General features: G+C 42.3%; 1 protein-coding gene across 11 annotated transcripts in view; it reads right to left on the bottom strand.

Moving 5' to 3' along the window:
* TNRC6B (trinucleotide repeat containing adaptor 6B) overlaps window positions 1-17,599 on the bottom strand; it is a 106,239-nt gene extending 88,640 nt beyond the window's left edge. For 4 of the 11 annotated variants that reach the window (XM_053406866.1, XM_053406861.1, XM_053406862.1 and 1 more), the window contains exons 1-5: window positions 17,347-17,599; window positions 11,413-11,485; window positions 10,465-10,554; window positions 2,426-2,498; window positions 1,536-1,603 (exon numbers count right to left, since the gene is read on the bottom strand). In XM_053406866.1, coding sequence (XP_053262841.1) covers window positions 1,536-1,603; window positions 2,426-2,498; window positions 10,465-10,499 — 176 coding nt within the window. In that variant the 5' untranslated portion in view covers window positions 10,500-10,554; window positions 11,413-11,485; window positions 17,347-17,599. Of the gene's footprint in view, window positions 1-1,535; window positions 1,604-2,425; window positions 2,499-10,436; window positions 10,555-11,412; window positions 11,486-14,515; window positions 14,570-17,346 lie in introns of those variants that run through there. The other 7 variants (XM_053406868.1, XM_053406858.1, XM_053406860.1 and 4 more) reach the window with 5 other exon arrangements.
* Between the last annotated feature and the right edge of the window lie 1,102 nt (window positions 17,600-18,701).

Consider the following 18,701-nt stretch of genomic DNA (forward strand, 5'->3'; position numbering starts at 1 on the left):
TCCTGAGAAATCTCTATGTGGGACAAGAAGCTACAGTTAGAACTGGATATGGAACAACTGATTGGTTCAAAATTGGAAAAGGAGTACGACAAGGCTGTATTTTGTCTCCCTGCTTATTTAACTTATATGCAGAATTCATCATGTGAAAGGCTGGGCTGGATGAATCCCTAGCCGGAATTAAGATTGCCGGAAGAAATATCAACAACCTCAGATATGCAGATGACACAACCTTGATGGCAGAAAGTGAGGAGGAATTAAAGAACCTTTTAATGAGGGTGAAAGAGGAGAGCGCAAAATATGGTCTGAAGCTCAGCATCAAAAAAACGAAGATCATGGCCACTGGTCCCATCACCTCCTGGCAAATAGAAGGGGAAGAAATGGAGGCAGTGAGAGATTTTACTCTCTTGGGCTCCATGATCACTGCAGATGGTGACAGCAGTCACGAAATTAAAAGACGCCTGCTTCTTGGGAGAAGGGCAATGACAGGCCTAGACAGCATCTTGAGAAGTAGAGACATCACCTTGCCAACAAAGGTTCGTATAGTTAAAGCTATGGTTTTCCCAGTAGTGATGTATGGAAGTGAGAGCTGGACCATAAAGAAGGCTGATCGCTGAAGAATTGATGCTTTTGAATTATGGTGCTGGAGGAGACTCTTGAGAGTCCCATGGACTGCAAGAAGATCAAACCTCTCCATTCTGAAGGAAATCAGCCCTGAGTGCTCACTGGAAGGACAGATCGTGAAGCTGAGGCTCCAGTACTTTGGCCACCTCATGAGAAGAGAAGACTCCCTGGAGAAGACCCTGATGTTGGGAAAGATGGAGGGCACAAGGAGAAGGGGGCGACAGAGGACAAGATGGTTGGATAGTGTTTTCGAGGTTACCAGCATGAGTTTGACCAAACTGCGGGAGGCAGTGGAGGACAGAGGTGCCTGGCGTTCTCTGGTCCATGGGGTCACGAAGAGTCGGACACGACTAAACGACTAAACAACAACAACAACAACCTTGCATACTGCTGTGATTTCTCTAGCTAAGTGATGTAAAGTTGCACACACCACTAGCAATGTGTTATGTTCTCCAGGAAAGGCCACCCTACACATGTCAATTCAAAAGTAAGTTCTACTGGGAGGTATTTAATGTAGCACTATGACAATCATTCCATCAGCCCAAGCATTTCAGCTTGCCAGACAGAACGATCCCTCTTCTCCTCTCTTCCCTGTGCTATTCTGGGGGTTCTTTCAACACACACACCAAAGCCAATGTGGGGGGGGGAGGGGGAAATGCACTGCCCTAGCAGGTCCTTGTCTGGGTTTCCATGAGTGTGGCTCATTAGTTGAACCTGGCACACTGTGTTCAATTGGGCTTACTCCCTAGTAAGTGTGTTTAGGATTATAACCCTTATTTTAGCCACTTAAGATTTAATCGTAAAACAACAAAACTGTGAATATGTTAAAAAGGAAGCAATGCTTCAGACACATTTATCCTGCATGTTTTGTATAATTTACTGATTAAGGCCCTTTTTAAATAAACATGACTCACTGTTTGTTTTCTTCACCAGGAGGTGGAGTCTTGCCATGCCCTTCCATTACAAAATCCTCATGTTCCATCTGCGAAGGCAAGCATTGCAGGTCAGCATTGATGGAGCAAAATACATTTTGTCCAAAGTGGCCCTTTTCCCTATCAGAATTTATCACCAGTTTCCACTGTTAGCTCTAACCAAGAGATTGCCATTTGAAGTTTAACAAATGCACACCCCACGGTCATATTGCCACTCTCATGGTTATCACTCATAGTTACAATAAGCCAAAACATGAAGAAAGTTTTATATGTTGAAACATGAAATGAGTAAATATGGGACCTAGATTCTTTACTTTTTCATATAAGGGCTTCCATATTTTTATTCTGCATAAGTTGTATAAGTTGATTATATACATTGAGATGTGTTTTTCTTTATTAAAAATCAATATTTGTCTGAACATTCTAAATTTGGTATAGAGAATTCTCTTCAGTGAAGAGTCTGAATTTCCCAAACTTAATTGGACACAATAGCCAGATGAGTATCATTTAAACATTGGGGACAGAAGGATTCTTTCCTCTAAGAATAAACCATCTTCTTTTAAGAAGGCTTTAACATCTGCCAAAGCGATTGATGCTTTCAAAACTTTAAATGTGTTATTAAGGCTTGCCTTTCATTTAGAATTTAAAGTCCATTGTGGACTTTCAATCTCCCATTCTATACATCTATATTACGCATGCTCGGTGGCAACAGTCATTATGGGTGGAGGAGTGGGTGTAAGGAAATTTGATTCACACTGATATGGCCAAGGTACTGTGTCACCCCAGGAGAGATTAAAATGTTGCTGTCATTCCCTCCCCTCATACATAGATTAGAAAGATGCTCAAGTATGAATAGTGAGGGTTTAACAAACCTTGATTTGGGGACACAGGCAGAGACTGAAAGCATATGGGAAAGCAGAGGCTGGGCAACAGTGTGAGGAGAAGCTAGTGGGGAAAGAAAAATATGGACGTGGAAATGGTATCTTGTGAAAGGGTGAATTTTTGACACTATTTTTGCAAATAATTCGCAGAACTTCCACAACTTATGATGTGGCTGAAGGCCACATCCTGCCCTGGCATCCAATGTCTAGTTCTCACTGAGATGGCAAACCTGTGTCTGGTATACATCACTTCAGACTGCAAATAAAGACTCAAATAACTGAATGCTTCTCCAAACAAACAAAATTTCCTGTGGGTAAGAAACTAGCTAGAAACCTTAGCACAAACATTATATAGAGCTACAGGAGTAGCCGCATAATTAAGGCATTTCACATTTTCTAGTAAACTACCAAATCTTTTCCTTATGAAAACTGAGATTGGTCACATCACTATTTTTTTTAATCATGGGGCATCTCTTTCAGAGATTAGATGAAATTTCAGAGATTAGATGAAAAATGGCTGAAATACAGTACACCAGCTAAAAAAAACTGGAACATTACCAATCACTTGGGTGTGACTACCAGTTTGTTTTTGCAGGTTAAGAAACAATGTTTTAATTTAACTGTTAGGAAACCTAGATGACTCTAGGTCCCTTCCAATTCTATGATTCCAAGTCTCCATCCCACAATGTTTTCTCCCTCCACGGTTAGTGTTACATGTTCTGCAATCTTATTAAGTATGAATAGAAAGAATTAAGATTGTAAACTCTGGCTTCCAACTAATCATGACTAGCACTGGCTTCAGTGCATCTGGTTATAGACAAGAGATTATGCAGCATTACGCTTGCACTGGACCATGTATTTGTTCACAGATTTGTAACTGTGTGCTTAAGTATTTGATAGGGTCTGCTTTCAGAATAGACATGATGCAGGGATAGGCAAAGAGGTGTCCTGCAGATGTTGTTTGACTTCCAACTCCCATTAGCCCCAGTCAGCATGGTATGATACGAATTGTACTCATCAACATCTGGAGGGCATCATGTTGGCTACTCCAGTGACTTAAAAGATTTAAAGTATTTTTCTTCTTGGTTGTTTCTGAAGCTATTTACATGTGCCGCCTCTAGGGCTGGGTAGTATGATGTCCAATACTCCTGTACAAGTTATTAGAATTCCAAAATTCAGTTCTCTAGCAAACCGGGCCATATATTTCAGCTTTTTACCCTGTCCAGACGTACCTTAACAGTGGTGTTGCTAGATACTTAAAAGACTAAGGGAACAGGTCCATGACTCATGTGCATAAAGTATTATGCTAATTTATATGCTTAGATGCAAATTTAGGCTGACTTTCAAATGGGAAAAAACTCTTACTCTTGAGGGACCATTCACAAAATGGTTGCAATGTGGAGCATATTATAGCACAAAATTACAGAAACAACCATCCCTGACGATTTTATTCCATGTCCTGCTGGTTCTGAATACTGAGAACGAACACACACACAGAGATGCTGCTGCTGCTGCATAACAGGGAGCATTACTCAGTACCAGGAAAAATATACAAGGTAGCTACACCTCTCTCATTTCAAATAAATCACTTTACCCATAACTTACTTTCTAGGAAGGCTACAGAATTACTTTTTTAAAAAGAAGGAGGTATGATGGCTATCTTCAAATATATAAAGGGATATCACATGGAAGATAGAGCAAGCTTGTTTTCTCCTGCTACTGAGGGCACAACACAAACCAATGGCTCCAAGGTACAAGAAAGGAGATTCCTAGATAACATCAGGAAGAACTTTCTGACAGTAAGATCTGTTCAACAGTGGAATGTGGTGGACTCTCCTTCCTTGGAGGTTTGTAAGCAGAGGTTGGATGGCCATCTGTCTTGGATGCTTGAGTTGACTCTTAATCACAGGGTTGTAGGTTCAAGCCCCATTGGGCAAAATATTCTTGCATTGCAGGAGGTTGAACTAAATGACCCTCAGGGTCCCTTCCACCTCTACAATTCTATGATTCTATAATTAAGACATACATGGTAAAAAAAGTCACCAGTTATGGGGTACATGAGGGCATACAATTAAAGAATAAAACTAAAGAATTACTGGAAATAAGGGTTAACAATATTTCTTGGTCTTCAAGCCATACATGATTCATAACAGGCACCTCCTTTTCTGATCCAAGTAGACTAATAAATTCTACAAATCCCTTACCTTTTAAAATTTCACCAACTATTTACTCTCCATATTTCTCTAACCGCTTCAGCCCAATGGCATTGCCAGAATTCTTAAAACTCAGGAGCCTCTGCTTTAAGTATGAGCCTAACACCTTGCTGGGCTTTAGAGATAAGCTCTTATCATCTCCAGACATCCACTGTTTGGTTGTGCAACATGAGTTGGCCAATTTTAAACTCCTGTCTTGCATAACCAATAGGAAGACTGTCATTACTTGCTGCTTTACAAATGTTAGAATCCAATTTATCTGAATTCACTTTAAAAACTTATTATAAAGATGAAAGAAATCTGCCATAGGTCAAAGAATAAATTAAGAGTACAAATGTGGCTGTATGACTATTATCTCAAGGGGTAATGCAGCATATGAAATACACCATATCAGCTTTTTCTTTTAAAAAGTATTTTATTTTTCTGTGTAAGTTGCTTTGAACACCAAAGAGTAAGAAGTCTAAAATTTCAAAATGGGCTACTTCCCTTCACTTACATGGGTATAAATTATTTTGTGTACACCAGTACTGCATTGCTTTACGCTTTAAATGGCAAACCATGGTCTGGCTAATTACTCTTCTCCCACCTTGCATTCTTCAATTCACTCACTTACTTCTTTGTAAAAACCAGCAAAGTTTTGAGTTCTGCAAGCCATAGTTTATCTACGTTCAAACTACGGCTTCCAGTTCTGTTTGCAGTTAAATTGTCTTCCCAGTTTAAGATACAATGATTTATGCAAAGATGTGTACTTAGGTTGCCCCCTCACAAGAGGAGGATACAGTGCACAAACCTGACACTTGGGCACAAAAGTGGCAGAAATTATCACTTCCCTTACATGTGAAAAGAACCATAAAGTGCAACCACGTTTTAAAAGTCTCTACGCATCAGATGAAGGGCCATGGGCAAGTACAGTATTCACTCAACTTTCGTATCCAACAAATAGTATTCATTTACTTCAGGAATGTGCACATCTACACAGACCACTGTAGGAGACTCCACTTTTGACCACAATGTTCCATGAGGATATTCTACTAGTCCTTCTTAAAACCTAAGCAATGGTTATGTAATCCCAAAATTAAGCATGTGTCTTATTTAGTTACTACCATCTTTCCCAATATTCTATGGCAGTGTTTCTTGAACAATAGAGCTTGGGTCATTTTCAGGTGGGCTTCAGTGTCATAGCCTGCTCAGTGCCCCCTAGCCCTGCCACAGTCTTTTAGTCAGACTAATGCCACCGCCTGCAGGTCCTTGCATGCTGGCGACCAGAAGACAGAGAGGTTCCGGCAGAGAGAGGGATGGATGGAAGGAAGGAAGGAAGGAAGGAAGGTAGGTATCCCTCCTCTGAGGGGAAAAGGAAAGAGGAGGTGTTAAAGGAAATAAGAAAATAAGATGAACATTGACATGTAATAATAAATAAGAAAACAAACTGGGACTACAATGGAAGGGAGTTAAATAAGGAAAGCTATTATGGGAGGAAGAAGTGAATGTAAAAGAACCAGGGAAGAGGAATGAAAAAAATGTCAGAGGCTGCTAGTCACAAAAAGGATGGAGGTACAATTTGGAATAATAATACTAATAGTAGTAGTAGTGGTAAGCATCCTGCCCACCTGACTGGGTTGTCCCAGATACTCTGGGTGGCTTCCAACATATATAGAAACATAATAAAATATTCAACATTTTAAAAAAACACTTCCCTATACAGGGCTGCCTTCAGATGTCTTCTAAAGGTTGTACAGTTACCTTATCTCCTTGACATCTGATGGGAGGGCACCAACATCATCACGTTCTCCTGCTAACTAACCCATCTTTGGAAATTGCTAAAGTTATTTGCCACATTTCCTCATGGAAAGGAGTTCCACTGCTCACCTTTACTCAGGCTAAGCATAACATTTCTCTGGAGGTATTGTGACAGCCTCCCTATTTTAGGTAAAACATGCTGATCCAGAGGCTCTTACAGATTTTCCCTTTCCACAACCACATGCCTCTCAACCTATCTTTTATAATTTGTTCTCCCATTCTTCTTTCACAGACAACTTACACCTTTTCCTTCCCTTCCAAAAATACCCGTTTTCACTTGTCTCAGGTAGACTATTGGGGTAGAAAGGCCTAGGGTTCCTGAGAAAACTAGTACAGTCGTAACTTGGAAGTCAAACGCCTTGCGAGACAAACGTTTTGGCTCCCAAATGCCACAAACCCGAAAGTGATTGTTCCGGTTTGTGAACATTCTTTGGAACCCGAATGTCTGTTGCGGCTTGGTACATGAACATTGTGGAAGTCAAATGGACTTCCGGAATGGATTCTGTTCGACTTCCGAGGAACGACTGTAATAGGTGAATAGCTTCTGGGCAATTTGCTTACTATTTACCAATATGCAATTGCGCGCGGGGGGGGGGGGAGCATATTAGGCAAGTTCAACGGTGCACTCACTTCGTCCAGGGGCAACTGCTAAGCACAACAGGCCTGGCCAGTATATCATACAAACCAAGGGTATGCCATAAAATGAGCTTCGGATTTGTCACAGAGCCACTCCAACACATTTGGCAGGCAAATAACATAAGAATGGTTTCCCCAAGAGCAGGAAATTATATTTTTTACCTTATAAAAATATTTATATATCAGCCTTTCATAAATTACTTGTGTGCAGCAATATAAAAACATTTTAAAACAATTAAAATGTTTTGCTTAAGGCTTTATCAAGTACATAGTGAGATCATCACCCTACAATATTTTAGTTTATGTTATCATACCCTTCCCCCAAGTTCAGTGTGGTTCACATGGTCCCCTTCCCTCTCCATTCCCCTCCATCCATTTTATCCTCACAATAGCTGTCTCTCTCTCTGTGTGTGTCATTAGCCAAAGGTCATTCTAGTGAAATTCACGGCCAACTGGAGATTTGAACCTGCATCCTCTGAGTCTTTTTTATGTTTGATAAGAACAGATCTTATAAAACAGGCATCCCTAAACTCGGCTCTCCAGATGTTTTGGGACTACAATTCCCAGCATCCCTGATCACTGGTTCTGTTAGCTAGGGATGATGGGAGTTGTAGTCCCCAAACATCTGGAGGGGCCGGTTTTGGGGATAGGTGTTATAAAAGTTCGGGGGAGGGGGAGCAAGGTAATGTGAACAAAGTCATGAAGCAAAGCAGCTTCCTATGTACTATGGTCAGTATCTTTGGAGATGCTTTAACAATGAGAGGATTTACAACCTAGTTTCTTTCCTTTCCACCAGCCACAATAGCATTAATAGCTAAAGGGTTTCATAAAAGTGTTTGTCTTTCTCTCCCATTACAAACACAAGACTAGCAGAAACAAAACATTTTTCCAGCATGAGCAAAAGAAGCACAAGCCAACTCATCCTTGTGAGCCCAGAGGAAACAAAGCCCAAATGTAAAGTGGACAGCTTGACAACTGATTCCAAGAGGTTAGCTAGCTTGGAATATCTCAAATAAAATCAAATAAGAACTGGATTGGATCACTTCGAACAAATATTACTACAACACTTTTACTTTAACAAATGTTGTAGAATCTGGGCTTCTTTTCAGCAGGAACTCACCAGAACAAAGTTCCGGCACCTCTCATGTGGGCACTGTTGCCATTCTAAGAGAACGAAGGAGGTGAGTTCCGGCACCTCTTTTTCTAGAAAAAGAGTACTGTGTACAACTATGCCTCATTCATCTCAATAACCAATTATAAAAATTTACCTTTTACTGGGGCAGAATGTAATTTGCCTAAGACTCTGAAGAAAATTGCTGAGCAATAATTTAGAGTGCACAACTGATACTAAAATCATTCAACATAATTGACTGCTCTGGGTCTCTGTAGCAAGTATTAGCAATTACTCAGGAAAAGCTCCAAAGCATACTGAAATGCAAAAGTCCATGTTCAGATAGCCAAAGGTTGGATGATGAACCAGTTTGCATGTGCATACTCCTTAGCTCCTGTAATATCTACATCCCATCACTGTGCTCTCTCAGTACCACAATCCATTCAGTGTTATCCAAATTAAGGTAGTAATGTGTTTATTTGATTGTGGGAAAGACCATCGCTCAGTGATAGGACACACTGCACAAATTACAGTACTCAAACACTTCCAGTTATAAGATCAGGTAACAAAGCTGTAAAAGCAAGAATGGATGGTACTGGCCCAAATGGATGAGTGCTCAGACTCCATAAAAAGCAGATTCATATGTTTAGTGCCAATACCATACTTCCAATATTAATTTTAGCCAAGCAATTTGCTAGATATCTGTAGCAAGTAGCAGTTATCCTCAGATAAGTGGCTATGTACACATACATAAATGCTTGCATATCACCTCACACACTTGAGCAGAAGGATTACTTGTAAATACCACAAACAAATTGCACATGCCTAGGCTGCAAGCAGAGCACTATGCTTGCCAAGCTGGGGAACCAGCACCATGACAGCTGCACTAACAGGCCTCAGTGTTCTGGCCTTTAAACCTCTGAAGAATGTGTGAAGGCTCTACCCCCTCTAGTCTTAAATAAAACTACTATCACACAACACTTAATTTCAAATCACAGGTAACAAGTGGGCTATCAGAGAAGCATAGGTGAACACTGCAAAATTTGCAAGCAGGAGTGTAACACTTACTGTTAATTATCAGGGAACAATGTTTTGTGATTGTGTTGGTAGCCTAATATGAACTGTTCTACAACCTTTATCTAGACTGAAAAGGCTTATTCAGAATACAGATTTATGCTGCTGCATTTTCAAGATGGGCTACAGTTACCAATTCAAATAGTAGCTGTAATGAATGAGTTTTATACACTTTCCATCAAGTACTTGTTCAAGAAAACAGTAATAATTTGTGACATTTGAAACTTAGCTAAAACTAGCTAAACTAAAGATATTTTATGTTACCCTAAGTGTTACGTGTTGGCAGGCGCTGGGACCGAGCAACGGGAGCGCACCCCACCGCGGGGATTCGAACCGCCGACCTTTCGATCGGCAAGCCCTAGGCGCTGAGGCTTTTACCCACAGCGCCACCCGCGTCCCAACCTAGCAGTTCGAAAGCACCCCTAGGTGCAAGTAGATAAATAGGGACCGCTTACTGGCGGGAAGGTAAACGGCGTTTCCGTGTGCTGCGCTGGCTCGCCAGATGCAGCTTTGTCACGCTGGCCACGTGACCCGGAAGTGTCTCCGGACAGCGCTGGCCCCCGGCCTCTTAAGTGAGATGGGCGCACAACCCCAGAGTCTGTCAAGACTGGCCCGTACGGGCAGGGGTACCTTTACCTTTACCTTTAAGTGTTACGTGAATTGGTTCAAATGAGTTATACAGTAAACACTTCTTCAGTAGATAAGCTTCTTAAAAGGTTGATTTAAGCCAGTCCACAGAAGTTACTAACCAATAAAATATGTCTAGTCTATACAGCTCTATAGTATTTACAGTTCATCAGTGGTCTAGAAGGAACATTCAGCTCTTTCCAGTTTACAAAATCTTCCCTGCCCAATTGCCTAAAGGCAACATTTTCTTGTCACAAGCAACCAGGTGAGTGACTATTTACATCCCCATTTGAAATGTGTATATTTATCAGGAATAATTGCTGCACAAAGATGAGGAAAGACTCCAAGATATAAATATTCCCATGGAAACAATATTCTTGTATTAATTGCCACATTTTATGGTATTGTTAATATCAGCACAAGACTAAATTAAGACTTTGTATGTATTTAATCTTTATCAATACAATGAATTATATCTGGAATCACCATGTTCATGTTTCAAACCTACATATTCACAGTAATAGTTAATTGTATCAACATTTACCCTAGTCTCATTCTGTGAATTCACTGACCTTGGAACCAGCTTCCGACAAAATTTCTCCCTCATCAGTTTGCATGGGAACAGAATCTGTGCAAAACTCTGCTGAAACACGAAATTCTGCCTAAAAATAAATAAAATGAAGGATGTTATAATAAAATAGTTGGAATCTGAAATTTTATGAGTCATACTGCACATTGTAAATACTGAGGATTCTTAGGCCATTAAAAAAAAATCACCCAGATTGCAATCAGGGACATTCAGTGACTGGCACAAATGTCTCAGGAGTAAAGGCACAAGGGGCCCAGACAGACAAGTGGGGTGAAACACACACATAAAGTATTTTGGAGTTGGTAGATGTAGTCTTTGGAACGGCTAGTAGTTATTCACTCATCTGCTAATCATATGGCTATTTCAGATTAAATAGTTTTAAGAAATAACAGGTAGCCAAGGTTTGGGGGAAATGTCCTCAAAGGCCAAATTAGGACTCATGCCAGGCCTAACTAGGCCCCCATGCTGGAGAGTGCCAACCCATAAACTAGAGGATAAGGAACCCATCTCTAATGCCTACTGTGCTGAAGTCTCCAAATGCATACAACTCTCTCCAGTATTCAGTTATGCCACAGCTTTTCAGCTGAACAAAAAATTATCAGAAGTCTCAATGACTGTATTACTGAAAGCATGTTTATACTGGCAGTAAAAAAATTCTTTTTTATCTTAACATGACATGCTTAAACTGTACATACAAAGCTTCACATGAAACAGGACAACATAAAACACTTCTCTAATAATAGGCATTCTGTGTGACTTCTCTAGACCATAATCTATGTATCATAATTCCCTGTAAAAGAGAGAATGTATTCCCTCAATTTCATGACTTACGGTATGTCCAAAGATCAAACAACTGTTCTGTACACCTTTACCTTCTCTACCCACCTCTGCCTTCTACTAATAGTGCACTTGTATTTTAAACAGAAATTACCTCGACAGCTTCTCAGGGCTGCTGAAGCCCGAAAGGACCCATCCCGGCTACATTCAGTGCAAAAGTCAAACCACTGCAAAAAAAAAAAAAAAAAAAAAAGAAAGAAAGAAAGAAAGAAAGAAAGAAAGAAAGAAAGAAAGAAAAAATACTATTATTCAAAGCACATAAGCATGACATACAAAAATTCCTCTCAAGAAGCGAAGCAACATAAGCAATCCTGGTTGCTTTTTTTGCAGTTGGTATTTTTTTACACCTGGTAAAGATGACAGGAAATTCAAAGTCTGGAGTTAGACTTGATAATTGAAAAGAAATATTGCATTCCAACACTGTCTTACAAATTTGTATAATAATGGAACTGGCCAAAATGCATTGTGGCTGTTAAGATCGAACATTTCCACATACTCAGTAGTGTACTAAATTATACCCTGCAGCACCTAATCACCAAAAGAATCCAAAAGATGGTAACCAGAAAGTCATAGTAGGAACCACTAACATGCAGTTTTGCACCCTGACATGAATGGAAAGCATCAATCAAGTTGTAAGTTTAAATTTTTCTTCCCAAAAAGTTACCTTGACATACATTTGATTCCAAAGAGGACTGGCACTAAATACATATTTGCATAAGGGAACATGTTAGCTGGTAGTTAAGGGAAATGGCAAATTAAAGAATGTTAACATGTTTCAGGGGAAAGAATATATATATTCAGAGACCTCACTTCAAACCTCTACACCAAAGAGCCTGCAGATTACTGCTGACAAGCATTTCAGATTTTCCATCAATCAAGCTTTCTGTGTAGTTAAACCCATATTAAAAAGGAATGCAGGCATACTACCACAGTGCTGGTTTGGGTGGCTTGATTTCTGATTTTAAATATGAAATGAAAATGGAGATCTATTGCAAGGTGAATGTTCTCACCTGTATATTATGCTCAGACATAGATTAACATTATTACATACTAGCAATAGTTTCTTTATGAGATTCACACTAATATCAAGCACATGTGGTATATGTTAACATAGCATATGAGTTAGAACATTTTAATTTTCGAAGAACAGCAAATTGTTCAGCTATAATGATTGCAGAAAAGTTTGGAAAACAAATACTGTTGCCTAATACAATGCAACAGCAGCATTTTGTTAGTCACTGGCAGTGGCCAAGCATATACCTGTGCTGCCCAGGGCGGGCGTGCTCCTGAGGGGGCGCAGCAGGTGCCCTCCCATGTGCCACAGTTCAGGGTAGGAGAGGGGCTGGGAAGCTGCTGCTCACTCTCCTCCTGCTCTCTGCAGCTGGGTGAAACATGACCCGGCAACAGAGCTGCCGCCGCCGGGTGTGCCTCGCCATGGCTGAGGAGGGCTGCTGCCGCCAGGCACAAGGTGTGCTGCCCACTCACCTGCCATTTTGTCACCCCCCTGTCATGACACCTGGGGCGGACTGCACCCACCACACACCCCTTCCTACGCCTCTGGCCACTGGAGCATAAAGATAAGTGAAGGCAACTAGAGTGGTTGCAGCACTGTCCAGTGTTTTCAAGCCTGTACAGGTAGTCACTATCACAGATGAATGCAGAATCAATTTTATGGTATATGCCACTATATTTTCCAAGGTGACAACTTGTTTCAGAACAGCAAAATGCCTTCTATCTACTAACATACATGCAAATAAGTATTTGCATATTTAAAAACAAATTTTGCATTTCCTAAGGAACTTACACAGAGGCTGGTAAGATGACTGCTCTAAAAACAGCAAAATAACTGGAGCTGATGACAAAAAATGGTACACTCTCTCATGGTAGCCACTATTCTTTATACAAAGTAACAGGGGGTTAAAATTTAAACCAAAGATGGGGAACTTTTTTCAGACCCAAAGTTACATTTCCATGTTGTAAAGGTGTTGGGAGCGGCATTTCAGCATATGATGAGGCCAGACAAAAACAATCACACACCATTACTCCCCTTCCACACACACACCATCCTTCTGAGTCTCCTCTTCAGCAAATCCACACAGATAAGCTAAGGTGAGTATTTTCATTCCCATATGAAGTACTAGGTATGCTCACCAGAAATGAAAAATCACGCACTCCCCCCTGAGTAAGTCAAATTATATTTTTTAAAAAGTGGTGGGGAATCCTTTGTCTGCTGGTTGATAGGTAGGACCACCCCATCTGGCTTGCAGTCACCTTTTCACTTTTCCCTTCCCCCCACAGCAATTGGGGGAAATTGGAGTAGAAGCCACAATGGCTGATCAGCTCAGGCTCAAGTACTGCCTCTTCTCCTCTGGCAGTGTCACAGGGAAATTGGAAGCTTTTTAACTAACCACAGTTTATGTTGAAGGGACAGTTGAGTCAGTAGAGCATGAGACTCTTAATCTCAGGGTTGTGGATTTGAGCCCCACATTGGGCAGAAGATTCCTGCATTGCCGGGGGCTGAACTAGAAGACCCTTGGGATCCCTTCCAACTCTACAGTTCTATGATTCTATCATTATATCCAAACCCGGACAAATTGATCAGTCTGAACTTTGGTTCAGGGAATCAAGTACAGTGGTACCTCGGGTTAAGTACTTAATTCGTTCCGGAGGTCCGTTCTTAACCTAAAACTGTTCTTAACCTGAAGCACCACTTTAGCTAATGGGGCCTCCCGCTGCTGCCGCGCCGCTGAAGCACAATTTCTGTTCTCATCCTGAAGCAAAGTTCTTAACCCGAGGTACTATTTCTGGGTTAGCGGAGCCTGTAACCTGAAGCGTCTGCAACCTGAAGCATCTGTAACCTGAGGTACCACTGTACTACATAATGGCTACCAGGCACCTACCTTTCTTACAAAGTCATACAGTATGGAGGCCTATGGGCTATGCATTATCCACATGCTAGTTTTATCCTGTATTTATTTATACTGTGTTGATATCCTACCTTTCTCCAAACGGATCAATGTAGCATACAATATTCACTTCCTCTCCCTTTTATCCTCACAGCAACCTTGTTACTGGCCCAAGGTCACCCAAATGAGCTTTATGGCTGAATGATGTTCTCAACCTTAGTCTCCCAGTCCTAATCCAGAACTTTAACTACTATACCACACCAGCTTTTAGCTGAGGTTATGTGCACTCACCAGAAGTGGATACATGAAGAACATCCAATCTTTTCTCTTTCTCCAGCCTACCACCTGCAATATGAAGCACTTAGGTCAACTAGAAGTCCATCCCCAACTTTTACCATGATTAAGGAATGTTTTGGTACAGATTGTAACCATGGTTAACACTAACCAATGTTGATTTCACAGGACCCCTGTCTGAATTGCTATGAGCTATCCTCAGTGCAAATTGCATCCCCTACATACGAGGCTAACCCTCATACTAAGGAGGCTAACCCACTTCCATTGTGAATGACCAGGCACAGCATTGTTGTTAGCCAATGCTCTACTTATGCTAGGCAATGAAAGTGCTTTGTTCGCAAAAAAGAATTCTGTGATTAAGAGAACTTGATAACATCAACATCACTATCTGAAAAAAGCAACTTACTAATCAACTCCATATTACTTAGCCACAAAATTCTGATCTGGCCTTTATGGACATGCAGGAGAAGAAAATTCTGAAGGTTTGGGGGTATATTAACACCTTTCCAGCCTCCGCTAATTCTGCCACTGCTCTTGGCTACCCTATAGTGTACACTGCAAGCAATCCAAATAAAAAAGTTTGAACTAATAAGATTTTTTGGTAGCATTATGACACATATAAAAGCAAAAAAGAAAAATTATGGGATTTATAATCCACTTAGAGGAAATTGTCTACAAAGTAGCTGATAATATACCAAAGTAATAAATACTGTACTACAATTTTAAAATGAATAACTATGATATATTTTGTTTTGATATAGTAGAAATGTCATTTTTAAAGCATAAGTAACATGATGAAAGCACTCTTTATAAAGTTAAAGCTTGGATTGCCGGCACAAATGCTGCAGAAAACTCTCCTTATATTCAAAAAAGAACCCCAAATGTATTATCCCAATTCAGAACAGAAAAATAAAAAGGTTTTACTTCATAATAAAATCCCTAGGTCACCTAATTAAAAATAATAGGATCCCACCAAGGGTATGCAGCTATATGGACTCTGAAGGAAATTGTACAGGAAACCCAATTACACTAAGATAGGCATTTCCTTTTAACACTACAATACTTCTGAAATACAAGAGTGCTGCACAGAACCTAACAAAGCTCAATGTAAATAATTAGCATTACTTTGGAGTAATGAGAGAATAAGACTACCCTACCACTCTATGTCCACAACAACATGTTCTTAAGAGTTTAGATAACTTCAGTGAATAAAGGTTATGGCCTGATTTAACCCTGAAATGTGGATTTGAAACAAAGTTCCACCACTGATGTTATTTCACAAGAGCAAATAAATGCCAGTTTTACTCTACTACCCATGGCATTGGAAAGGCAGAGGAGGTATGGCAAGAGATCATTGCCTCCAAGTTTCCAGTAGCTCCAATTCAGTCCTGATCAGTACACAACACAAAACACACAGCAAAATGTTATGCACCAGAAATGGGGTTCTCAGAGGCGCATAACACCAGCTGTTCCTTCATCTTTAGAAAGAGCTGTCCTCACAACACTTAGTACCAAAAACAAAAAACAAAAACATTTCTGACTCTGCTACCCCCTTCTCTTGCCACCTATTTACACACTAATGTTAATCCAGAATATGTAGCTTGACAGTACCTTGTACAGTGGTACCTCGGGTTACGTACTTGATTCGTTCCGGAGGACCGTACTTAACCTGAAACTGTTCATAACCTGAAGCACCACTTTAGCTAATGGGGCCTCCTGCTGCCGCCGGAGCACAATTTCTGTTCTCACCCTGAAGCAAAGTTCTTAACCTGAAGCATTATTTCTGGAGTCTGTAACCTGAAGCGTATGTAACCTGAAGCGTATGTAACCCGAGGTACCACTGTATGTTAAACTATTCCCACGGGCCTCTCTCAATTAAAAGGCTCTGACCCTGCTAAGGAGTGGGCACCCAACGCTACACCGCGAGTCAACAATTCTAACATTTCTTATCCGCTTCAAATATTATTATGCCAAACAAGTTACGCTCGAGGTGGTCATCGCCCCTTGGGTGGAAGAGAGCCCCACTCACGGAAGCAAAGGAGAGCAGAAAGCAAGAGGCCGCCAGTCGGCTGTGTTTATTTATATCTTTTAGGATCATTTTTCATCCTGCATGGGTAGAGCTGGGGCTTGCTACAACCAGCGCTGCTATAAATAAGCCTTTACGGCAACACTCGGGGTACTTGGCTGTTTCCACCCGATCTTGACTGGTTGCACCACAGAACCTGAGTTTCCATCCCGAGTTATTGGACGGTGTGAAGGGAGAGAAAAGAGAGAGAAGAATCTCACCATTAGCTCGGGTTGGGGTAGGAGAGAAAGAAAAACTCTCAAGCCCCGTTACCCTTTCAGGTCGTCATTATCCGAGGAGCGAGTTTCACGTCCCACTCCAAATACTGTATACTAAACTCCCCCTCTGCTCTTCCACCGCCGATGCCCTCAGAGAAGGAAGCGCCACTGCGCACGCGCAAGTGAAAGCGATGGAAAACCCTCTCCTCCCGCCGCCCCCCCCCCACCGGCGCCCCGATCCTAAACAGCCCCAAATTCATTTACCCAACGGAGCTCCTGCAGCTACCGCCGCGAAACTGGAACCAGAGAGGTATCCCCAGGAACCATCATTACCTCAACACACATGTTATTATGATAATAATACTAACAACAATGACACCCTCGGCGCTGAGAGACAGCTGGAGGGGCCCGAAGGAGCCGTTCGGCCCCTCTGAGGGGATTTGCGGCGTCTTCTGAGAGGAGAGCAACGAGGCCTCGCCGTTCACCCGCTCCAGCAGCCTCGCAGAAGCGCGCAGTGGGCCCCCGAGGCCTGCCTCGCCACTCACCTACAAGGAGCCGCAGCCGTCGCCTCTTCGCCCGCAGCGGTGCACACGGAGAGCCCACCTCCTTTCCACGGGCGCTGCTGCGGGAGCCGCTTTTCCCGCCCGTTTTACCCGCCGGGGAAATCCAGCCGCCAGACACAGAGATCAAAACAAATGGCGGGGGGAGGGGGGGTCAACCGCCACCAAAAAATAAACTTTCCTCGTCGCCGCCGTCTCACTCCCTGGAGGAGCACGAACCCAAACACATCGGGACCCGCCCTCAATGGCCGCCCATTGGCTAGCACCGCAATAATGTTATCACTGATTGGCGAAGTTACCTGGCCGTCTCAAGGCGATCTGCCCCCTTTTCCATCCCCCTCCTCATTTCCCATTGGACGACTCTTCAACCATCTCAAGATGCATTAGTCACAGTGGCTGCATATCAAGCAAAGCTCCGCCTCATAAGTTTATGATAATAATTGGGCAGCGTGAAAACCACCCGACTCCTTATTGGTGAAACCAGCTACCTATGCTGTTTTAACTTGCACTCCTCTGCTTTCTCCGCCCTAGCTTTTTTCCAATTGGACAAAACCACAGCTCGTCTGGTTAAGTCACGTATTTGTCCCACCCATATTGTTCCTTACTGCAAGGCTATTGGCTACATATTTCGTCATTACAGCCGGCCAATCATGGCCACCGAATTCGCATCGCCGTAAAAACGGAGCCGAAAATAATAATATTTCAAAGCGCGTGCGCTTGGTCTTCGCTCCTGAAGATGTCAATCAATCTGAAACCGGCTAATCGCAGATCTCGAAGCCTTCGGTACAGCCGAGTCGCGTACCTCTCTGGCCTCAAGACTGGAAACGTCATTGGTCGCCTAGGCGACCAGCTTGACGGGGGTGGGGCTAATTTCTCAGAAGGCGACCTGCGATTGGGTAATAGGCCACGGTCCCTCAGATTGCCATGAACAGCACCGCCTTCTTATGAATTAGGGAGGGCGGTAGAGGCAAATACTGTAATAACAAGCCAGGTTTGCGCAGCCGCAGTGCCCCGCGCTGTGCGCAGTTGGAGTACCACGTGAGTCCTTGAGGCTGGTGTTCGCACGTGGCCTTGGGCTGCCTCCACGTGACGGTGACAGCCGGCGTCCATTTGGGTGGCGGTGACGCGCTGCCTTTCTGCGGATCTCTGAGGCGCCTCAGCCCGCTTGGTCCTTTCAGTCCCCGTATCCAACCGTGGAGCTCTCCCTTGGCACGGGGATGACTAGCTACGTGCCGGTCACCCTCTCCATAGGACAGCCTCACTTAGTGCGGTACGTAGTCCTGCCAAACTAGCACACAACCTGCAGCGACAACAATTAAGAATGCTGAACAATGATGGGA

Source organism: Podarcis raffonei, chromosome 10, assembly GCF_027172205.1.
Source record: "Podarcis raffonei isolate rPodRaf1 chromosome 10, rPodRaf1.pri, whole genome shotgun sequence".
Classification (NCBI taxonomy): Eukaryota; Metazoa; Chordata; class Lepidosauria; order Squamata; family Lacertidae; genus Podarcis; species Podarcis raffonei.